The sequence below is a fragment of the Podarcis melisellensis genome (genome assembly GCF_964234715.1).
Source record: "Podarcis melisellensis genome assembly, chromosome: 17".
In the NCBI taxonomy this organism is placed as follows: domain Eukaryota; kingdom Metazoa; phylum Chordata; class Lepidosauria; order Squamata; family Lacertidae; genus Podarcis; species Podarcis melisellensis.
Window position 1 is genome coordinate 2,324,081 of NC_138534.1, and position 18,263 is coordinate 2,342,343.

At 47.4% G+C, this 18,263-nt stretch overlaps 1 protein-coding gene across 4 annotated transcripts in view; it reads right to left on the reverse strand.

The window, feature by feature from the left end:
• IQSEC2 (IQ motif and Sec7 domain ArfGEF 2) overlaps positions 1 to 17,909 on the reverse strand; it is a 176,780-nt gene extending 158,871 nt beyond the window's left edge. For 2 of the 4 annotated variants that reach the window (XM_081895167.1, XM_081895166.1), the window contains exon 1: positions 17,262 to 17,909. In XM_081895167.1, coding sequence (XP_081751293.1) covers positions 17,262 to 17,878 — 617 coding nt within the window. In that variant the 5' untranslated portion in view covers positions 17,879 to 17,909. The remainder of the gene's footprint in view (positions 1 to 17,261) is intronic. The other 2 variants (XM_081895173.1, XM_081895174.1) reach the window with 2 other exon arrangements.
• Positions 17,910 to 18,263: the final 354 nt, after the last annotated feature.

Here is an 18,263-nt window from a genome sequence, read left to right on the forward strand (position 1 = left end):
ATGGAAAACGATCTGAAAACGTTTCCTTCAGAGAGAGGTTACTGAGTAGCTGGTTACTCAGAAGCACCAGACACTCAGCCAGGCTAAGACATCATCTGGAGCTAGGCCACAGGATAGCTCAACAAACAACGCACAGGGTGAGGATATAGAAGCACAAGGCAAAGAGCCTTTAAGGGTGGAGCAGGAGCACCTCACAAGATAAACTTTCCCTCCTGTCTGCCAAAGACCTGCCGCAAGCAGCAGTACTAAATCTGTTCTCCAGGCGACTTTCGGCTATTGAAATTGAAGTATTGAACTTGGGCTTCTTGTTTGTCCCCACCCCCCCAATATAATTCTTTTCAGATGTGAATGAATTTATATAAACTTTCAAGTTTAATAAAGCATAAGGCATATTTTGGGAATGAATCTTCTCACACCGTCAGCCATTTTCGACTGAAGTCCCATTTCACACCACCGGTACTGGACCCCACTATCCAGACTTTTCAAAACATCATTTTGCAGGAGATTTCTCAATTAAAGGAATCCTTAACAATATGTCTAAGGCACAGAAAACAGCTTTGAGGAGTTTATCACAGGATGGGATAATCATTAAACTAGCTGAAAAATCTACAGGATTTACAAATTGAGGCACCAAGAATGTGATCTATTTGATAGAATGTTTGTCATTTGGTATATATTGGTGCCATGTCTCACCAGCTGAAAACCCGCATCTTATAACATCATTCTCACATCCAAGGTAAAATTAAAAAGCCCCATTAGTGGAACATTTTATTCAACATAATCATACATGTGATGATTTTTGGGTTTTTTCGTAATAAAACAGAATTGCGAGACGCAGTTGACTGGGAGTAACATCACCAGACGACTTGCCCAAATGGAATCCAAGTATATTTACACATTTACATTAGCTCCACAGAGTTTGAATTCATCCATAGAGTTTCCAGGATTTGTTTGATTGATTTCAGCTGAGCTTGTGGGCAGTTCCCTACTTCACTTTTAAGTATGTGAGCCCAGTCAGCATTGCCCAAGGAAGGGTAACAAATAGAAGGCTGAAGAACCTCTTTCTGTTCTTCCCTTGGGAGATATGCCTATAGGGACAGGGATGTTCTCCTGGTTTTCCATACAAGTGATGGTGGTTGGTATTAGTTCTACATACCTTTTATGATTAAATTAGTAATTTTTTCATTTTGTTCTATCTTTATAGATTTGCTCATTTTTCTAAACTATTGATTGTATATTGTTTAGATTCATTGTAGAGGTAATCTGTTGTTTTTGTCCATGGAGCTTTCTTGGCAGGGATACTGGAGTGGCTTGCCGGTTCCTGCTCCAGGTGGATTACTTGGAACTAAAGAACCTCTTAATGAGGGTGAAAGAGGAGAGTGCAAAATGTGGTTTGAAGCTCAACATCAAAAAAATGAAGATCATGGCCACTGGGCCCATCACCTCCTGGCAAATAGAAGGGGAAGAAATGGAGGCAGTGAGAGAATTTACAATACTTTCTTGGGCTCCATGATCACTGCAGATGGTGACAACATCACGAAATTAAAAGACGCCTGCTTCTTGGGAGAAAAGTGATGATAATCCTAGCATCTTAAAAAGCAGAGACATCACCTTGCCAACAAAGGTCCGTATAGTAAAAGCTATGGTTTTCCCAGTAGTGATGTATGGAAGTGAGAGCTGGACCATAAAGAAGGCTGATCGCCGAAGAATTGATGCTTTTGAATTCTGGTGCTGGAGGAGACTCTTGAGAGTCCCATGGACTGCAAGAAAATCAAACCTCTCCATTCTGAAGGAAATCAGCCCTAAGTGCTCACTGGAAGGACAGATCCTGAAGCTGAGGCCCCAATACTTTGGCCACCTCATGAGAAGAGAAGACTCCCTGGAAAAGGGCCGGATGCTGGGAAATATTGAGGGCACAAGGAGAAGGGGACGACAGAGGACGAGATGGTTGGACAGTGTTCTCAAAGCTACCAGCATGAGTTTGACCAAACTGCGGGAGGCAGTGGAAGACAGGAGTGCCTGGCGTGCTCTTGTCCATGGGGTCACGAAGAGTCGGACACGACTAAACAACTAAAGAACAACAGGTAATCTATAATGAATGCTTTCTCACCGAAATTCAACCATTCTGTATGGCAATGGAGATTGACTGTAATTCTGTTTTATCTTATCAGCTCAATGATTAAGCCCCTTTATGAGAAGAAACGCTGATTGTAGCAGAACAGCATCTGGGTTTTGACTCACGAGTTGATGTTGCTTCTACCAAATACATGAGTGACTGTAAAGAAAAAGACTACTACTGGAATTTATTTGTTTGCTTGTTTATACTCCTTATTGTGGAGCAGTTGCCCTTGGTGATGTATTTTGGTGTGACATGGGATAACTCAGGCCGTCTCCTCTTTCTTTGGGATGCAGCTAGACAATGCCCCCATCCACTCTGCCCCTGCCAAGTCAGTTCCTCTGAGCAGATGGAGGACAGTTTTCTTTCAGCCCCAGAGGCTTCCTTGACGCTTGCTTCACACAAGAGAAGCAGGAGGAGGAAGAAGAGCTAGCAGGCAGCCCGTCAGGAGCTGAGATTCTCACTTGCAGTCCTGGGCTAATGCAAAACAGCCCAACCAAACAAGACTTTGCTGGCTGCACTGCAAAGTGAGGCGCTTGCTTACCATCTAACTTGCTCCTTTCCCTCTGTCTGACTGCAGGTTTGAGTTTGAACCGAAGATTCATTTGAAGAACCAAAACAAGTCACGTGACATAGTTGTCTGTCTGTCTGTCTTTCTCCACCCCCAGTCCTTTGATTGGAGAATATTCTGCTCTTGGCCTAAGGTGCAAGAGCTTCTACTGGCAAGCAGAAGAACAGCCCTGTTTAAGGGGGCCCTTCCTGCTCCCTTAGGTCTTTCACCACACTTACTATGGAGTTCCCGACAAATTACTTGCACACACAAAAATGGTTTGATTAATCAACTTGCAAGCCACAGAAGTTTAAAACAGCACATTTACTATTTTCTTTTCCCCTTGGCTTATTTTGAGCCAGCAGAACAGGCTGGTGCAGCTCTTGACGGAGGACGGCACATCAGATGGCGCAGAGGAGGGGCAGCATGTCTGAAAGCTCACCCCTCATATATGACACAGAGAAAGGAGCAGGGCAGAGAGATGGTTTTCAGTTTAAGAACAATTGTGCCAGTTTCTTTTGGGAACAGAATAATTTCTAAGACAACAACTGAATAGCAGGGGCTTTCCTCCTGGATTTGGAGCAAATTAATGGACACTCCAAATCCCAAATCAGGAAATCAGCAAGTGGTACCAAGCCTTCCTCTTGCTCCTTATCCACACACAGATCTAGTTTATGGAAAGAGCCACTAAGCTGCTCCTGCTGAGTCTCTGGACCCAACTGACGGGGTTACAGGAGGCTGATTTCCTAGGAACAGGTGCTGGAGTGGCAGGGGAAGAAGCTCTCGCTGCACCCCTCAACTACCCAGCAAAGGCCTGCGCTCCTGACACATACCAGCAGCACCATCTGCTTCTGGCTTCCAGCCTCCACAAGGACGCAAAAAGAACTCGCCAACTTGTTAACCAAGGGGAACTCAACTGCAGCTCCTTACCCAGATCTGCCTTGGGAGCAGCTGCGTAGGAAATGTCATTAAGGAACAAGGGAGTGCTGGCAGGGAAGCCAGTGATCCGGCCTGGCGCTGCAATGATCTGCTGGATGCTGCAGCAGTGCCAAAAAGGGCACGCGAGGCTACAGCCTGCCTTATCTGTTCCCCAAGGGCCATGTTCACTTCCACTCCACAGGCTGATTATGCAGCCAGACACTGATCTCTGCTAGGGGCTCTGTCAGGGAGAAAATTGACAAAGTGTGCCCTGTGTAGGAAGCGGGGGAGGAAAACAAAACACAGCATTGCCAGTTATGGGCTCTAAAAATAAAGGCTCACCTGCCCCCCCTCCAAATATAGGCTCCTGTTCTTCCTTCCTTTCCCTGGGACTCTGCTGCTTCCTTCATGCTTAAGCACAGGGAGGATTGCAACACCCAGGTAGACAAAATAAGGCATTAAGACCTGCAACAGCAATTGGTACTTCCAGGAAGCTGGGGGGGAAACTGACCACCTTTGCCACCCTCACCATTTGCCTTTTGCTGCTGTCAGCCTCCTCTGGAGTAAGGATATGGGAGCAGCTGTATGTATTTAAGCCAGGCTCCATGGAATGCAAGAAGAACACTACCAGGAACTTGATTGCCAGTTAACTCTTGTTTACAGTAGCTTCGTACATAAACTTAAACTTAGATTGTTTTGTGTGTGTGCAATATTGAATTTGTGCTGTTTGTTAAATTGCTGCTTTTTGTCATTTTTTAATTTACCGAAATGCTCTGTATATGGCATATTTGTCTTCTAATGTTTTGCATGTTTGCTGTAAGCCACTTTGGGCACAGCTAATTGTGGAAAAGCAGCATATAGGTAAACTCAAATCGACCGATCAAAATGTTTTTGCTCCTGAAAGTGGCAGATGAGGGCTCTTGTGTGATAACAGTCCTTTTCTCTCAAAGCTCTCATTGCAGGATGAGGAATATCTCGCAGTTGGGGGCAGGGGGGAGAGACAAATATAGATGTAATATGCAAGGGCTAAATTAACCCTCTGTGCTAGATGGAGCCAGCAGACTTTCTGGCTTTGGCTGCTCGCAAACAACAAATACACACATACATAAACGTACAGGCTGTTGGAGCTGCACTCATCAGGCTGGTCAGAACTGATGACATTTCCCACAGCCCCAGGGAGCAAGCAGCAGCATCTTGGTGTCAGCAAACTGGGGTCTCCTGGCAACCCTCCAAACTCTGTCACAGAGGGGGACTGGCTGCTTAAAAAAAATAATAGAGTAGATTAAAAAAAAAATAGTGCCCAGAGCCAGTCAACCAGCTGCCCAATCTGGAGCTCTGTTCAATAGTCAAACCCTCCCTAAAAAGTCACAGCCTTATTCACTGTCCCCAAAGCTGCCAGTCTGTGCACCAACTGAGTCAGGGTTGGACCCAGCACCTCCTAAATGAGAAAAGTCACCTGAATAGGTTGCTCCCAATCCAGCTGGCCCCCTAAATCAGGATTAGCACACTGGATCCCAGTAACACATCCTTAAGAACATGCCTTGTGAAGTGGCTGCTCCTTCACACCTTTGATGCTCAAAGTATCTACTTGCAAATAATTTGTAATTCAATATCTGTTGAGATCATATTCCCAAAACTGCTGCAATTGTTTCAGGATATTTAGCCAATATTTTTAAAGCAATTTTAAAACTACTTGTACTTAATAGTGGCTACTGAGTCTTCTATATGTTTTATGTGTTTAAAATGTCTGGATTACCAATGTTTTATGGATGGGTTTTTTTTTTCTCTTTTATGATTTCCTTGTCTCAGTTATGCCAATAAAGCCTGAATGAATCGGGGTGCATGAAGGGTAGATCTCCAGTGTTCTGAGTGAGAAACTGATCCTAGCAGTGTAAACAGCAAGCTCAGCCCAGGAACAAGTATGAAAGCTGTAGACCTTATAAGTGCAGCATGACAGTGAGTTTGTGTATATAAATGGCAAAGGCAACTCCCATCAGCCACAGCCAGGTTGTCTTCTTAGAAAAGGTGGGCTTCCCCCATATTCTCAGTGTGTATTTGGTATGAAAACAGGAGTCTAACTTGTATAAGTGGTTGAATGTATGGGAGCCAAGGGGTGCCAGTTGGTGCTATTATAAGGTTGCTCATGTCAGTGTTGATTGCTCTCTGTATACCCCAGGGGCTCCGCCAACCGCATCGCAGTCCCATCCCGCTGCGGCCCAGCACTCCCCTGCTGCAAATCAAACCTTACTGTCCCCATCGCAGCCAGTCATCCAGCTGCAACAGAGATACACTCTGATTGAAAATGACAGGGAGAATTCAAAAGCTACCACATAGCAGCAGCAAGGGAGGGGAATGGGATACAGCAGTTGGCCAGCAACAGCTACAAAAGCACACACACACTCCATCCTGGATAGTGCATGAGTTGTAAGGATGAGGAATCTGTGGCCCTCCAGTTGAAGCTGGACCACAGCTCCCACCATCCCTGAGGACTGACCATGCTGGCTGAGGCTGCTGGGAGTTTGAGAGCAACAACATCTGGAAAGCCACCAGTTCCCCATCCTAGTGGGCAGACACAGAGGAAGTCCAAGCAGTCTACCTGCATCGTTTCCCATGTAAGGAGTGCCTTCAAACCGAGAAGCCACCCTTGACAATGTCACATGTGGCATACAGGAAACTGCCAACAAATCCTACCACATTTCCCCTCAGAAGTCAGGGTTTGGAATGCTATGCTGACCTCAACAAAACCGGACATTGTAATCTAGTATGACTACTTCCTGCCACCTCAGTCCCATACACCTGTTGTTTTCATCACCAGCCAGCTCCTTAGTCTTAGTTAGCTTGTTTCCTTACATTACTACATATGGAAATATATATATATATATTAAAAGATGCACTCTTCAGACATTTCCCACCCACACAGATGCATACACTCAAAATGTGGCAGGGGAACCAGGCTCACTGATCTTGCCGCTGACGTTGGTGCATCTGCTACCACCAATCCCTGAACTCCATTATCTTCAGCATAAAAGGCCCTGCAACACATCTACGCACAATCAGACTTCCTGAGTGTGTGGAAGATGCACCCCAGTGATGGGAAGCCTGTCGCCTTCCAGTTGTTGCTGGATCTCAGCTTCCAACATCCCATCAGCACTGGCCACACTGGCTGAAGCGGAGAGGCAGTGAGGTCCAATGGTGGCTGGAGGGTCACAGGTTTCCCTACACGCAGGCTCTGTACACATACAGTTGTAGACACAAATAGGCTCTTTTTATACATTCCACAACCCACTTAGCACACGGAGATCAGGGAACAGTGGCAGTGGGTATGACAAACTCAGCAGTGGGATCAGCAGCCATGGTCCTCTTCCATAGGGCCAGGCGATATCTGGTTCCCAAGATCGTGATATACTGTATCACCAGCTAAACATTGTGATATATCGATATATCACAATGTCTGAAATAAGGATGGAGCTGACCACATCCATTGCAGGCTAACTCTTCTACAAACAGGAACCCAAACTTTGGCTTTAGCAAAGGCATTTGAGGCCAAGGTAAGTTTACCACTTACAAATACAATTGAATTTAAGATAAGCTAGCTGTCAGTGAGGTGCAGTGTAGTGGCTTAGGGTGTCGGTTTAGGTCTGGAGAGGCCAAGGTTTAAATCTTCATTTAGCTGTGATGCTCACTGGGTGATGCTGGCTGAATATACAACATACATTCAAAGCACATTATTGAGGGTGCTGGGAATTGTAGCTCTGGGGGTAAACTGGTTCCCATGATTCTTTGAAGTAAGTCATGTGCTTTAAATGTTGGTGTATAGGCAGCTAATCCTCTAACCTACCTCACAAAGTTGTGAGGATGAAATGGGGAGCAGGGAAGCATATGCACTGCCTTGGTTTCCTTCAAGGAAAATATAAATGTGATAAATTTGTTGCATATTATTTTCTGTGTCTAATTCTATGCCTACTTAGTTTACTTATGCTTTATTAACAAAACATATAATTTCATGTTTGCCTTTGGTGATGAGGCAAAGTCTGTGCTTTCTTTGGAGTGTTGTGGGGGGATTCTTCCAAGGGAAGATCCTGTAATCAGGGCTGGCAAGAGACCTTGGCCTGGAGAAAGAGCAGCAGGTGCTGCAGAGGCGATTGGCCATCCCACTAAGTGAGCCTCCAGCTGCAGTCTAAAGTGGTTCAGCACAGACACAGATTTACCACCGCAGTGATAACCAGGCCAGCGAGGTTCCAGCAGCCCAGATTATTCATCTGGCTCAGTGGCAATGCAATATATTATTATTATTATTATTATTATTATTATTATTATTATTATTATTATTATCATCATCATCATTATCATCATCATTATTATTATTGTAATCCACTCTTCATTTGTAGTATTCAGGGCAGTTCACAGCATAAAAGCAGAGATCAATTTAGATTACAATCCTATACCCATGTGCCTGAAGTAAGCCCCACTTACTCAATGGAATTTAGACCATGTCAACCTCTTTAACCTTATTTATAACTAAGGGCTGATACCCAGTTTGTGTATGAGGACTCATCAAGACTTCCTTTTGCACCATGCTTTCCAGGCATAAGTTCGCACTTTAAAGCTCCATGTCCCAGCATGTGGTTTTGTTTTTTGTTTTTGTCCCAGAGCTTTCCCCCTGGGAAAACTTATGTTTTACTGCTGAATCAGAGCAAACAGCAATTGGGTTTTCCATGAAATGCTGTTTGCTCCAATTCAGTGGTAAAATACAGGTTTCCTCGGGGAAAGTGCCAGGTGTGGGGGGCTCAAACATAGAGCTTAAAAGGGTTGGACCTGTGCTTAGAAATGTAGCCCGAAAGGAAGTCTTGATAAGCTCTGAAAGGTACAAGAAGAGAACTTGCCATCAGCACTGGGATGTTGCCTAGATGAAACACTCTGGGAATGGATTTCAGGGCTGATGGGGCAAAGAAATAAAATCCTTAAAAGTAACTTTTACATACAAATATTAACCAAAACCTACACACTTGGCTGCACTTCAAGTCCTACTGATGACTTCTGAGAAAACACACTTAGGATCATATTGTAAACCTCGTCAATGCTAAGGCAATTACTCTTGTCCCTTTTAACAGTCTGCTCATGAGTGAACCTCACCTGATGAGCAGAAAAAATATTGTCAACCCCCCCCCCCCCTGGACTAGTTGTGGACCCTCTTGCAAATGACCCGTGTTACAAATCCTGTAAGAAGTGTAAAAATAACTTACACAAGAGTAGTTTTTTCTATTAAATATATGTATATATTGTTAAGCTTTCAGTGAAAGCACCTTTCTGAATGTCTGAAGAAAGAAGAGGACTGTTGCCTGAAATGAAATATGAAAACTTACAATTTAATGAACATCCTTACTGCTAAGTGTTGGAGAGAGTTAAGCTTAGGAGTGGTAAATCAATGTCTGGGCTGTACCACTTTAGACTGCTGAACTGGACTGATAAAATGCTGCTCCATATTTATTTGTCATTTTTGAAAAATCCCTCCACGTAGAAAACAGGCACGTCAAAGCGAAAGCTAGCTTAGAAGCCTTCTCCTTGACAGATTTATTTTATAAATAGAATTTCTGTGTGGGTGGAGGGTCATTCCATCATGCAAGTCCACACCAACAGTCTGAAGTGAGACAGTCCCAATAGGTTCACCACCTCAATGAGAACTAGGCCTTGTAATTTATCTCTCAGGACATAAGAACTTCTAATGCTAGCAGTTGCCCCAACTGGAGAGTACCAAATCTTTCCCCTCAAGGGTCTTCCCATTGGGGCTGTACAAAGAGAGCCATTAGTAACTGATGGGATGATGGTAGTTGTCGTCCAAATCATCTGAAGGGCACCCAATTTGCAAAGGCTGCCCTGTTGCTGAAAACAGTTTGGCTGCGCGCCCTGACTCAAATGAAGATCCTGTGTACAACTTAAAAGCCCCAAACCCTTATCATCACACAGTAATCATCCTCTTTGCCTGCCACACAGCTTCAATCTCAGACTTTTCCTCTCACCGCTTCCCCCTCTTGGAATAATTTCAAGTGTTAAAAAAAGAGGCCCAAATTTGAGACAACCCACATTTCTTCTCCAGTCTTCCTAAACAGCTCCTTAGGGCTGGTTTTCTCTTTCAGATGATTTCCAATGCATGCTTCGCTTCCTTACTCAGGAGTAAACCAGTAGGACTTATATCCAGGTAAACCTACAGACAAGTTTTTAAAAGAAGCAGGCACTCTCTCCAAGTGGTTTGGGAAAGGGTGGGGCTGTTTGCAAAGAGATGTATTGTTTTATTAAGATGCAGAAAGCAGCTGCTTGCTGGAGAGACAGCTGGGGGAACAGCTGCTGAGCAAGCTCCCAAGAGTGTGCAACACTGCCTTCATGCACAGAGCTGCAGCACAGGGTGAAATGACCTACACTGCAACCCGACACCAATGCCCTAGAGGAAGCTTTGATGTGCAGCTACTGGAGTCTGTGTTTGTGAGACAAGTGGCAGTAAGAACACTGGGGAAATGTATGTGAAGCACTATCCTGCCACAGTTCTGCAACAAGCGAAGGCAATGATAACTCCCCAAGAGCCAAAGAGAAAAGTTCCTCCACCCCAGCAGGATCCTACCAACTAAAAAGCACACCCATATCTGCAAGTATGAGCCAGAAGGCTCCAGAGACAAGCACTATGCTTAAGGTCATTCCAAGGTGTGCGGATGGCTCTTTCTGTGGGTCTGGTCTGTGCTTCCTCATTCATGCAAAGCATCACTTGATGCTCCAGTCACCTCTGGGTGAACATGCATGTGTGAAATAGCCCCTAGGTCTGCTGCTAGTTAGGACCCTTGTGCAGATAACTAAGAAAGGCCACAGAATTTACATGCTGAGGAGTATAGTCATGGGGACACTCAGCAACATTCACCTGTTTTCTTCCTCCTTGATCTAGGAAACTGAACCGGCACAGAACTTTTAGAAATTAATTATTGATAGAAAGGGTGGTATAGTGGTTAGAACTAGGACCTGGGAAATACAAGAGTTCAAATCCCCCCTCAACCATGAAGTTCACTGGGTGACCTTGGGCCAGTCATTGTATCTCAACCTAGCCTACCTCACAGGGTTGTTGTGGGGATTAAATGAGGAGGGGGAGAACCATCTACACCACTTTGAGCTCCCTGGAGAAAAGAGTGGGATAGAAATGCAATCAATGATGGTGATGGCTGGGGAAGGGGGACAGAGGAAGGGGGGAAGGGGCATTCTGTAAGGTCTTCTTGGCCTGGCAAACACCACTGAAGCCTCTACCTGGATCCCTCAGAACACAGTGCTGCTAGGCCTGGGAGGGTTGTTAATGTTACCTGTGGCATATTTCCATGGATGCCGACAGGGCTGACTCTATCTCTCAGGAAGAACAGACAGAACATCATTCTGACAGAGTACACTAGAGCAGTAGCATTCAAGCAGTGCTTACCTCTCCGGAAGCTGCACAAAAGTGCAGTTTTTTACACTGCTTCTGATATATGTGGCTCCCTGCATGAAGTAAGAGTACAATCTAGATTCCTCCCTAATGTTACAATTGGTTTCTGGGACATGATCTCACCTAAGGCCACATTAGATATTACGCTACATGTGTGACTGCTGCCAAAAGCAGCCACTACACATCCACTTTTTCTATGATATAGCACTTACTCATGTCTATGATATCCCTGTTTCTTCCTCCCTTCAGTGTCATAGTTTGCTATCGGCAAGAGCTGGGGATATACAGAACATAATGTTGTCAGGAGATGGGTAAGTTCCCCTGGATACAGCACAAAGGGGTTTCTGGTGCCTATCTGCCTTAATGTAGGCAGCCCCCCACGACACCGCAGGGATCAAAGGCGAAGGAAAACAAGAATGATAGAGGGTAAATCATTTTTGGACATTCCTCCCAGGGAAGGGTGGAGCAGGCTTCACTCACAGTCTCAGTACCTGGCTCTCGTTCTGGCATGTAATGCAGGGGGCAGGGAGGCACTGAGTGCAAAAAGCACTTTGCCTGGTGAAACCCTCCTACGCCGGCATTAAAAAGCAGAGGTTCTCCTGTTAATTGCATTTCTAATTGGCTACAAAGTCAGACACACTCCAAGAGAAGATATTGTCATCAGAACTGCGGAATTATCCAGCTGCATTGATCTGAGCTTTGGAACTGATAAAAGATTTTATTCGGTGTGGGCGGTGGATGGCGGAGAGGGGAGCCTCTGGTTTCCTGTTTACTTTGAGCTTCTTTATTAATTATTTGGCAAACTTCTCCAAACGCAAAATTTTAAAGATGTAAAATGAGGTTGGTTTGCAGTATGGAATAAAACTTGTGATTAAAAGAACAGTTAGTTGTGTGTGGTTTAAAGAGATGGAAGGAATGCTGGAATGGATTATCTTGGGAAATTAGAGTGGATACCTTCTCTACCACCCCCCCTTAAAAACAACAGAGAAGAGAGTGAAAGTTCAAGTGAACTTTGGCCAAAATGCAGTTGTAAAGATGAAAGGAATTTGGGGCCGCAAACACGTGAGGCACAGAGACGTTGGTGGTTATTAATTAAAATGAAGTACTCCAAGATCCCCTGTGGCAGAAGTTGGATCCCTCTTTCTCAGGCTGTAGAAACTTCGAGACTGAGTAGTGAGAAAGGTGGACTGTTGGAGTATGTTGCTGTCCGAAAACACCGAGCAAGATGAGAGCACAATGGGAGGGAGCTAGTGAAATAATATTTTGAGAGTTCTCCAGGATTATAGCCGCACCCCAGTTAAGATGAGAGACAACAGCAGTTGGAGGGCAGCAAAGGCCAAGGACTTCATAACTGGACATATTGAGGCTGACACACGCAGAGAAAAGGAAAATAATTAGAGCACCTCATTTGAAATCCTATGAAAAGTTAGATAATAACACGAATAGTAATCGTTAAAAATGCAGCCGTTATCTTAATGATTAATATACCAACTGAAATGTAATTAGAAGTTAATGAAAAATATGAACTGCAGCAATATAAGAACTGGACAAAAACATTGATCAAGGAGTGCGGGAAACTACTTTTATTAAATTGTATAAATTTTGAATTAATTGAATTATTTTGATTCAAATCTGTATAATTGGCAAAAGTGTGGTAATATTGGGCAAATATTGGAAATCAAATAAAAAGTTATTATTGTTATTTTAAAAAGATGCAGTACAGAGGAGAGAGGGCATTAAATGAACGGCTGCCACTCTTGGCAACAGGAATACATTTAGTGCAATATGAAACTTGTCCCTTTTCTTAGCAACCTGCAGCTGGTCCTACACACCAGCCTGTTGTTGAGACTTAAATATGTCTGGCTGGCCACATGGTGGTCCTCACAGGAACGGCAATCATGTGACAACCAGTTCCTAACCTTGATTTGTAGGAATGCTGCAAGTCAGGGTGCCACCTTGATTACATTAGTTGCAATCCTAATATCAATGAATGATCTTGTCTGCATCACAACACTGTCTTCTCGCCTAGAGGGACAGAAGAAAGGGAACAAGGGAGATGTGCAAGGAAGAGCATCAACCTGCTACCAACATCCAGTTTTGGCCAGAAGCCTGCTGCACCTGTGGTTGGGAGTGCAGAGCAGATCCCACAGACTGACGCAGATCAACATAGCTGCAGCACTAGCCAGAACTGTAGGCTCCTTGCCTGAGATCTGGCCAGAGTCTCCCAGAAAATCTGGCCTTAAATCATTCCTAACTCTCCCTGCCTCTCTCACAGCACTGACTCTGGGGCTAGTGGTTCTGCAGCTCACCAGAATTGCGTAATGCAAACATACTCTTCAGCATTCCCCAGAAATATCTGATGAGCCATGCACACAATTGGGAGGGGCCATTGGGCAGGCTAGCTATTGCTCCCTTCTCGCTTTTACTCACATGCCTAGACATTTCTGTCTCACAGTATGAGACAAACGGCTTTTGTAGCTCTGCTTATGCACCTATGCTAAGAAACAAGCAGGGCAGACTTTATATCGAGAACAGTTAGTTCCCTGGCTTCCCAAGCACAGACTTACAATTGCCTCCAGAGTGGACCGCAACCGTTTTTCCAATTGATGGCTGGCAGTGGAGTGAGAAAAATCAATCCCAGAGAAGCTTTCAACAACCACATGTTTTCATCCCATGCAGCAAACCGCGATGGACTGATGGGAAAATACATTCCCTTCCAATCTCCCTCAGGTGGAAGAGGTGAAAAAATTGGCTGGGCTGCCACCATCTTCTGGGGCTGACAAATGGGCGGCATTGGAAGACCACTGCTCTCTTCCAAGTGCCAGGAAAGAAGTATATTCCTATACTGCTTTGTTGAGTGATCAAAGCATTTGCACACCATCTCTCACTACTCTGTACAACAACCTTGTTAAGGTAGGCCAGTGTTAATATCATCCCCGTATTACAGAGGGAGGGCTGAGGTATGACAGTTTGCTTAAGACCACTCAGCGATGAGAACTGAATTAAAGGCTTTTGGATACACAGATCACACATCCTACTCAGCCACTATGCTGCACCAGCTCCAGCTACTAGCGACCTTAGAGGCAGGGGCGTGAAGGGAGCGGTGCTCAGTTTCCAGCTCAAATGCAAAAAACAGAGTAAAGGCTGTAGGCCAGAGCAGGTGCCTCTAGCCACTTCTGGTTTTTTTACCAGCACGGAGAAGAGGCTCAGAGAACCCACCCACCTCTCCAGGCTCTCAAAAACCGCCTCCCTGGTGTCGGTAGCGAGTGGGCGGGAATGGCAAGACACATTTGTGCTGGTTTTAAGTCATTTGCAGCATCAAACCACTTTGCTAATTTCTATCCAGGAGAAGGAGGCGGGGATGAGGAGGGAGAGAGAAAGAACACACGGCTGGATTCGTCAATTCCCACCCCACACAGCCTCTCCTGCTGCCAGTTCCAAAGCAGATCCCAAAGCTCTCAGGGCTAACTGCATCCTAATCTCTTCAGCCACAACTCGTGGGCAACTAGAACATATCCTGTCCTGGAGATCAACTTCCCAGGTACAGTGATTTAGTTCAACACCCCCATATCCCCCCAAACAGAAGGCATCAGCATCAAAGCAGGAGGAGATCAGATGCACTAGTAACAATGTGGGGAGGGGGAGAGAGGAGGGGGAGCCTTAGCAAAGAGGACATGGGCCTGAGGGCTGAAATAAACAGGTGTGCCTCTTCAAACAGTCTGCTTCAGAACAACTCCTGCACCAATGTTCAAAGGGTGGAGAAATGCCGGCTTCAAATCTCGCCTGTTTTGCAGGCTCCTTAGGAAAGTCAGTTCTCTCAATCTCCCTTCCCCCCAAGCCTTCAGTACATGAAAAATACTTCTGACCTACCTTACATGGCAATTGTAAGGACTGTTGACAAGAAAGAGTCTTATAACACCATACAGAGTATCAAATATATTACGACATGCATTTTTGTAAGCTAACGTGGGAAACTGTCATTGGTCTATCCAGCTCAGACCCCGACTAGCTGCAGCTCCCTGGAGGTTTCCACCAAGGGGTCTTTCCCAGCCTGACCTGGACCTGCCAAAGGTTGTGCCTGGGGTCCTCTGACTGCACACAAAGAATGTGCTTTACCACTGAGGAGCAGATGGAAACATTTAAGCCCCAGGTGCCAAGTGTGCAATTATTTCAACATGGTTCTTACCGAGTGCATCTGGAACAGGGATGGGCAATCCGTGGCTCGCCATAGATTTTTTTGACTCCCCCATCATTCCTGACAATTGGCCATGCTGGCTGGGGAGGGGAGTTGAACTCCAGTAACACAGAGAGAACCACCAGCTCCCTATTCTTGGAGCAAGAAGGTGATGTGAGCCAAGGGGGCAGGGGGACACGAATCCTGTTCTCTTCCAGAGTTGATGTACCAGGAACCCAGCAGTCCTGGTTCCTATATTTGTCACTCCAAGTCATTTAATCCTACTCTTTCTCCCCTAGGCACTTAGAAGGCATGGTTCCTACACACTCCACAAATCAGCAGGTACCTCATCCCCCCAATATTCTTTTCTCAGTCCCTGAACTCAATACTCAGTACATAACACTGGGCAACCCATGCAAAATCATTTCACACCCACACATGCACATCCCTCAAGCATCAGTTCAGACCCTCACCGCTCATCATAGCAATGGTACACTCGGTAGCAACACTACTTTTGGGGATGTAACCCTTAAGCCACATTTCAGCAAGATCTGGGGGCTGGGAGGATCCAGTCCCTGTCCTAAGCAGCAGCTCTTTCCTGTCAACCACCCCACTAGTGAAAACTATGCCAGTGGGCTGGTTCTTAGGGATTACTCAGAGGGAAGGGGGCTTTTATACATGTGTGTGTGTATCAGGGATGGGGAAACCTGTGCCCCCCAGATGTTGCTAGACTCCAACTTCCACCGATTCTGAACTCTGGCATGGGGACTGGGCATCTCAAGGGTTTCAAGTTCCCCATCCCTAGTGTATGTACACCGCATGCACATCCCTATTAAGCAGAAGCCAAAGGCCCTGCCTAACATCACGCCAAACCACTAAAGGGACCCTCTGTTAGAGACTGGCTATTGGGATTAACAGAAAAATCCTGTCACTTTCAGAGGCAGCTCTTTTCCCTTACACAGGACAGAGAAAATTCACCTTAGGATTCAGAAGGTTGCTGGGGAGGGGGGGGCAGTTACACAAATAAATATAAGTAGGACTTTAGCCCTGGATTTGTGTTTGCAATGGTGGGAGTCCTGAAATATGTGGAGGGAATCATCTAGGAGCACTAATACAAAAGAACCAGTTTTTCAAGGAGATTAAGTTAGGATCCACTGCACAGTTAAATCCCCAAAAAGTGGGGTGAGGAGAGCCATTTGGTATATTACAGAGTGAGAAAGATGCCGGACTGGCAGGAGAGCACATTCAGCAGTCCATTGCAGTTATAAGACCCCTCCCCCCTGCAGAGCAACTGGAAAGCAATTCTCCTAAATAATGGTGGAAGGAAAATGACCCAGGGTGGCAGGTGAGAGTAACACAGCAAATCTACTGGCAGTAGCACACAGCAGTATTGCTCTGTACAGAGAGGTGAATTCTGGAATAAGGAAAAGCTGGCAAGGAGCAAAGAAACTGAGGCTGGTGTAAAACAGGAAGGGAAGAAACCCAGCTCAAGTATAGGGTCAGCAGGTTCTAGTCATGGGCGTAGCTAGGATTCTTCTTACAGGGCAGGCTTTTGTTGGGGGGAGCAGAAACCCCAGCTCCCCTCGGCTACACCCATGGTTCTGCTGGAATGCACTGATGGGTATTCCAGACAGGCTAAGCAGGGGAGAGCGATCCCAGACAGAGTCCAGTGTTCAAGAAGGAGGGTGAATGAGACCTGACTCTAAGGATGGACACTGCCGGGCTAGCAAGGGATGCATGTGGTGGTGTTGGGAAATAACTGTGACTGCAACAAGACTCACGAGGCTTAGATCAGAGGCAGCAGAGAAATGCAGAGCGGTTTCAGGAGGGCAGTCCCAGGACATATCTATGCTCCCCAAACCACCACACTTCACACTCCTAAAAAGCAAAAATGCACCCCAGGACCCCCTGCAATGCAATAAAGGGAGCCGGCCTCCATGACTGCTTGCCCGGCACCCCCCAATTCCTATGGCCTCCCCAAGCGGCTGCTTGTGCAATGAGAGTGGCCCTGGGGGCCGGCGGGGCTGCCGGGGCCCGAGCAGCTCCTTACTTTCTCTGCAGCGTGGTGGCCGGGCTGGTGCTGGCGCTGGTGCTGTGCCCCCCTCCGGCTCCCGGGCTGGAGCTCCGCGAGGCCCCCCGGCTCAGCTGCCCCCTCTCCCGCTCCCGGGGGGGCCGGGGGTACTCGTGCTCCTTCTCGCGCGCGGGGTGGCACTGCGGGGGCCGCTCTCGGTGCAGCTGGCAGGCTTCCCGGTAGTGGCTCTCCCGGTTCGGGTACTGCCCGCCGTCCCGGTTTCCATAGTGCTGTAGCTCGCGCTCCTTGTCCCGGTTCGGATAGGGGTTCTGCCCGTCCCGGTCCGCTCGGCTCTGGTACTGGCTCTCGCGCTCGGCGCGGTTCTGGTAGTGGCTCTCTCTCTCCTTGGGGTGGTACTGCCCGTCGCGCTCGCGGTCGCGGTGCCGCTCTCGGTCCCTCTCGCCGTCGCGCAGGTCCCGGTTCTCCTGGCTCAGCTGCTCCAGCTGCCCCTCCAGCTCCTCGATCCGGCGCCGCTGCGTCTCCAGCAGCTTCTGCTGGTTCTCGATGATGTTGTTGAGCTCCAGCAGGTACTCCACGGCCCGGTTGGGGCTCTCGGCGCCCGGCGCCCCCGGGCCGCCCCCCGCTCCCCCGTCCATGGAGAGCGAGAGGAAGAGGGGCGCGCGGGCGCTTGGCGCGGCGCCCGCCGCCCGCCGCCTCCGGCTCCCGATCGCGGCAGAGGGCACCACCCCGCACCAGCTACGGACCCGCCCCGCGGCCCGCCGAGGGCTGCCGGGCTACGGACACCATCCTCCGGCGGGAGCCCCGCGGAAAGAGCGCGACCACGAGCCGCCGCCGCCGCCGCCGCCGCTGCAGAGGCACTGCGCACTGCGAGCCAGCCAGCCAGCCAGCCAGCGAGCGAGCGAGCGAGCGCGCCGCCCGGCGAGCCCAGGGCGAGCTCCAGCCCCGCGGGAGGGGCGAAGCCGGAGGGCGGCCGCCGCGCGTCCCGGCCTGGCCGACCCCAGCCCGGCCCGCCGCCGCTGC